Here is a 6,000-nt window from a genome sequence, read left to right on the forward strand (position 1 = left end):
TGGGAACAATATGTGACCTAATGGGTCAGAGGGGAGAAACAGTGCTAGTCTCTCAACCTTCCTAGATATAGCTACTCTTGGGAGATAATTATTCTAACACAAATGATACTTTGGTCTACAAATGGGCTGAAGAAAAGCATCAATCTAATTCTGTGTCAGGTAGAACTTTGTGGGTCCTGTACAGACTATTAATTTCATGGAAAATAAGCAACAAGGGAAACAGATAAATCATTAGCAGAGTGATCCAGTGAATTTCCTACCAATTTTCCTACTTTCTTTCTCTTGCAGAGAACAAAATGACAAAGTATTTGTGTCCCACTGTCTTTGATATCTCTGTTTATCTCATTAGATGAAAAATGCTTCTGAAACCACAAGGACATGTTTTATTTCAAGTTTCAAGAATTCAATCCCAAATGATTTATACAAGTTAACATTATGCATACAGAATTATGATCTTCACATTTCTGAAATTCTATCCCTTTAAATTTCATAAAAACAAAACACTGCAACATTAATTTTCTTTTTGTTTATTGCAGGCAATATAGAATCAGAATTTGATCTCCATCAACAAGGCACATATATTTGAAACGTAATGTTAATTGCTTTTAATGAAGATTTTTAATTAAAAAATTTTAGGAAACTAAAGTGAAGGCCAGTAAGAACAGTTGGAACTTCTGATATAATTTCAACGACTAATCCCCATTCGAAATTAATTTCTCCAAAGCTCACCACATAATGTATTCACAAGTCTCATCAATGTTTATTTATTAAAATCAGTGTTTTCAGTTACTGAAAGCAGCATTATATAATGTTTCCAACTGAGATTCCTTCCATCTGCCCTCCTATTTGAATGTTCATCGAGTGGTTTAAACAGAGGAGTTGTACTTGGAACAGAAGGGCCGGGGACCCCAAAGGGCAGAGCACTCCATCACTATGCACTGTACTCTCTATCATTTGCCAACCAGTGCTAGCTGCCCTCCCCAAGTGCTCTTCCCATAACCTACTAAGTGCAGTTACTACATAACCCACTAGAAACTAACTGCACCACTTGATATGAACTCTACGAGGACAGACGTTTGTATGCATTGATTCATTCCTGTATCCTCCACACTTACAGTAATACCGGGTACCTAATATGTATCTGTTGAGTGAATAAATCGGATGGATGAATGAATGAGTCAATGAATGAATGAAGATCCTGCCTTTAGGTCACCTCTTCTCATTTCCTGGGCTTCTTATTTAATCCATGCCACGTCTACCCGCTTTACTGGCTTTCTGTGACTTTTGCATGGACAGGTCGCATTCAAAATTCTAGCAGTCCCGGCGGCACTGAGGGGCCTGAGGCTCTATGCTTTAAGTCTATTCTCTCAAGTTCCTGCAACCAGGGTCTCTCAACTTTTATATTCTTACTGGCAAGTGGAGGATGACTTCTTTGGATATAGTCCCTACTTTGACCACTGAAGCTTCCTTAGCATCAAAAGTTAGCTGCAAGAAGGAACTACACGGAAGAGTAATTTAGAATCAACGGACCAACTCAAACACAAAAGAGCCACACATGGCAAATCTTCCTCATATTGCCTTGAACATAATAGGCTTTCAGTGGGCACTTACCGCACTGGATAGTAAACTATGGAAAAATACAGTGTGAACCTAATATCTCTAAAGCCTTTACAAGCTATCCCAGTGGGCAAGAGAGTGAAGTGTGGACTGGTCAGCATAGGGCTGGTTAGAGGACTTGCAGCTGGAAGAACAAATGTCTTCCAATTGTGCCGTCGAATGGCCCTCTGTCAGCCTGGTAGGCTCTATCTAGTCTTGGTTCTTAATGGATTTATCAATAATAACTTCACCGCCATTCTCATTGAAGGTCCTGCTTGTAGGGCCAGTCTAGACCTCCTAGGGTCACGCTGGGCTAGCAGTGAACTAGAATCATAAATAAAGGGTGACGATCAGAATTTGATGACTTTTCCCAAATATCTGTCCCATCGAGACCAATGCTTTTCTGGCTCATGTGATTTCTCTTCAGTAGAGTAAGATGACATAGACTATCCGTCTATCCGTGTCATTTCTAAACTAATCTCTCATTCTCTACATTGAGACTGTTTCTGTCTCCTCTCCATCTCTCAGAAATACTTGCCTGGCCTCCAGGAACACGAAATGCAAACAATCCCAACTATGAGAATGTTTTCCACATTATCAACTCACACTTTCTTCTCCGCAACTTTTACTCACCTCCAGGCTTGGCCTTCTAAGTCCGTATGTAGAACAGCTAATCTCTTTCTTTTTCTCTCAAAAGCTCACTAACTATCCCAGGCGGGTCTGTGGCCCTTGCCCACCCCACCCCACTCTCCCATTTGAATCTACTTTCCTTCATTTCTTATGGTTAACATTTCTAAAGGTTAGAACTCATAAACAAGGCAATTCAGAGAAGAAAGTAAAAATAGAACATAAGACCCTAGTTATCTAAATTTTTAAGTGAGATGTGATTTCAACTGCTAGATGTATATGACTCATTTAAGAAATTCATACCACAGCCACTAAGGTCCGATGCCAAGACAAAGGTAATAATGTTCCCCTAATACTGATGCCAAAATCAAATTGTTCCTAGAATCACAGAATTTTAAAGCTGTTCATTTTGCCCATTCATTTCGCAGCTAATGAAACGGAGATCCATAAGAGTTATATAACCAGCCCAAGGTAGATTAGTAGGAATGTTGAAAGTACTTGACACATTTTTGGCCATCTCCCAAAAAACAAATTATGATCCTATAATGTACTGATATCTGTCATTTTCTCCAAACTCCTCATGTCTTAATAATGTCAGCTCATTAACTTCCCAGAAAGCTAAATTTACACTGTTATTATTACAACAATGTTAAATTTTAGAACTAGAAAATTCCCTAAAGAGTAGTCAGCTTTCCTGATACCACAGACAAGCAAACTGAAGGCCAATGAGACCCAGACACTTCTTGGAGGACACATTGCAACTGAGCAGCAGAGCCCGTGTCTTCCGGTTACAGCCTAGAACCCTCTAGTGTTCTGCACAAAGAATGAGCTAAACACCATCAATATTACAAAGCTGATATTGCTTTCATCTAAAACACCGCATTCATGATGAGAAAAATAGAATTCTTTTAACTAGTATAGGAATCTTATGGAAGTGCTAGTCTGGACAAACATTTGCCAGAAAGACTGTAGAAGAAGGGATTTTGAACAATAGGCAGGAGATTGGATTCAGTGACCTCTAAAGTCCCTTCCACCTTTAGGATCATTTGATTCTGGACTGCCCAAGACCTGGGCGCCACAGCTAGCCAGGGCACTTCCAGAGGTGGGGAAGGTGCAGTATCCCAGGGTGGGGGTGGGGAGGTGGTCCCTCTCCTGTTGTCAGGTTAGACTCTGCCCTGCTGTCCCAGGCATTCCTCTCTAGCCAATTTACGTGCAATCAACTACTGTAGGCATAGAAAGAGTGTAAGGCAATGCAGCTCTCTCATTTCCAAAGACAGACTACACTGCTTAGCTTTCAAAATTGCCTTGCCTAAATGAGCATTCCATAACTGAGCCTCCAAATTCAGCTTTTGCAGTTTGTTCATGTACTATGCTACTATCAGAATTAATTATGCAGCATCTTCATGAGGTGAAATCAGATTTGGATGCGAGTTAGGAGAGGAAAGAAAAAGGTTTACTTCCTTAAGGAAGGCTTCTGTCCTTATCCCCCCCCCCCTCAAAAGCTCTGGAGTCCCTCCATGCACAGACAGATTTCAGATGGCAGTCCCCAGCTGAGCTAGCCATGGGAAGGAGGAAGTTGACATGTATGAGAAATGAAGAATATGCCAACTAACAAGACTCTGAAGGCCAAACCGTTATTAACCCCCTCCTTTCTACGTGATTCCGTTCCACAGTATAATTCAACACAAGTCCCTTCTCTGGCTTTCCTGAATGGCTACTAGATACTGAAACGTACAGATTTTAGACTTTTTCCTTTTTGCAAGAATGAGTCCAAGGGAAAGAAGGTATGCTTTTTCATCTCAGAGAAAAAGAATGTACATTAAGAGTGGAACCCTGAAAGTTAGAAGGAAGCTTCACCCATAGGACGGTCTCGTTGAATATTTTTACATGAATGAGATTACCAAAAAAAAAAAAAAAAAAAAAAATCAAACTTTTGATTACATGCATGGGACCCAGGTGTTGCATAGACTTCAGAAGAGCAAACTGATGCTCTACAACTCAGTACCCAAAACCAAAACGACAAAAGCAGCCTTACACGGTATCCCAAACACGAGAGACTCCACTCCAAACCCAGAAAGCTGCACTTTAAAGGGCTTTGGAGGGTTCTCTCCTCTCACCCTGGCGTGCCTAGACACTGAGGATGGTGTGAGGAGTGATGGATCCGGAAGGCTGGAAAAAAAGTAGACGTCCTATCTGCGTGCAGCTGCCTCACCAATGAATTAATGCTATCTGAGGTCTAATCAATACGAACCCTGCACTTTGGGGTTGGGAAGAAAACCTCGGGCCTCCTTAGCTTCCCATTAGCCTGCCAGGCTGGGATGACTACACCAGTTCCGTCTAATGCCGACAGGAGCACAATACAAGAAAAAGCCCCTTTCTGCCTCTTCTGAGGCTTGCACCACTTTACTTCCAAAGGTATTTCTAAAAGGAAGGCACAACTTGAGAGGTGGCCGGCTCGGAAAGGTCGGGTCTTTCTTATTGTTACCCTCCGTAGGGGAGCAGCGGCGAGAAAAGCTGCACATGCATTCCAAGTCTGGCAGGTGTACAAAGACAGCGAAGGACGAGGGGAGAGGAAAGGAAGAGGGGCACAGGAGGCAAGGGAAAGAAAGAAGCAGCTAGAAGCCGGGGGAGCTACAGCACAGGCTTGAGGGAAGGAGGGGAGGGCAGGATGAGAAGGGAAGAGTGGTGGAAAGAAAGAGCCAGAGAAGAGAAGAGGGGAGGGACGGGGAAGCAAGAAAGGACGAGAAAGGAAGAACCGAGGCGGCCGGGAAGGAGGAAAGAATGGGCCGGGGAGAGGGGCGCGGGGACGCGGCCGCGGGGACCGGCGCGCCCCGGGGGAGCCGCGGGCTGCGCTCCCCGCGCGGGCGCCCGGGGCGCAGGGCGCGCCCGCCGCTCACCTTTCAGGATGAGGGTGTCGATGTCCCGGTCGATGCCCAGGAAGTAGCACTTCCTCCAGAGGCCCGAGTAGGTGGCGAAGAGCGGCCGGCCGCACTCGGCGTCCAGCCCGCCGAGCCCCAGCAGCGAGCGCCAGGACTCGGGGTCGGCGCGCCCCGGGCCCCCCGGGAGCAGCCGGCGCCCCAGCGGGGGCGAGTCCCGCAGCGGCAGGTGCGACAGCGGCATGAGGCGGTTCTTCTGGTCCGGGGGGTCGGCGCCCGCGCGGCTGCGCTCGCAGCTCTCCTTGTGGCGCCGGGGGTCGGTCTCGTACCAGTGGTCGGTGAAGATGGCCGTGACCAGCAGCCCCAGGGAGCAGAGGCTGAGGCCGAGGCTGAGCGCCGTGACGAGCGCCCGCGGCTCCATGGCTTCCCGCCCCGCCGCAGCCGCCGGTGGGCTCGCGCGCCGCCGCCAGACACAATGCACTTGGCCTCGGCTCTCCGCCGCGCTCCCTCCCGCGCTCCCCCACCTGCCCCCCACCTCCCTCCCTCCCGCGGCCTCCCCGCCCCCCGGCTCCCCGCCCGGCTCCGCTCCTCCGACCGCCCCCCCCGCCCCCACCGGGCCCCCGGCTCCCCGCCGCCCCCCGCGCCGCTCGCACTTTCTGGCCCTCCCCCTCCCCCTCCTCCCCGGCCCCGCGGCGCCCCCCACCCGCTCACTCCCCTCGCCTCCTCTCCACCGCCCGAGCCTGCCGTCCGCCCTTCTCCCCGGCGATCCCCCTTCCCTTTTAATCCCTCCCCGCCGCCCTCACTTTTCTCTCCTGTCCTCCTCTCTCTCCCCCTAACCCTGGCCCCACTTCCCCCTACTTTTCTTCAACTCTTCCTCTCTCTTTTCCCCACTCGTTTGGTC

At 47.9% G+C, this 6,000-nt stretch overlaps 1 protein-coding gene across 2 annotated transcripts in view; it reads right to left on the minus strand.

Annotated features, from left to right (window-relative positions):
* The window catches only part of TMEM178A (transmembrane protein 178A), a 52,312-nt gene extending 46,694 nt beyond the window's left edge, over positions 1–5,618 (minus strand). The window contains exon 1 of one of the 2 annotated variants that reach the window (XM_023251932.2): positions 5,121–5,618. In XM_023251932.2, coding sequence (XP_023107700.1) covers positions 5,121–5,520 — 400 coding nt within the window. In that variant the 5' untranslated portion in view covers positions 5,521–5,618. The remainder of the gene's footprint in view (positions 1–5,120) is intronic. The other variant, XM_023251931.2, reaches the window with a different exon arrangement.
* Positions 5,619–6,000: the final 382 nt, after the last annotated feature.

This window comes from Felis catus, chromosome A3 (genome assembly GCF_018350175.1).
Source record: "Felis catus isolate Fca126 chromosome A3, F.catus_Fca126_mat1.0, whole genome shotgun sequence".
In the NCBI taxonomy this organism is placed as follows: domain Eukaryota; kingdom Metazoa; phylum Chordata; class Mammalia; order Carnivora; family Felidae; genus Felis; species Felis catus.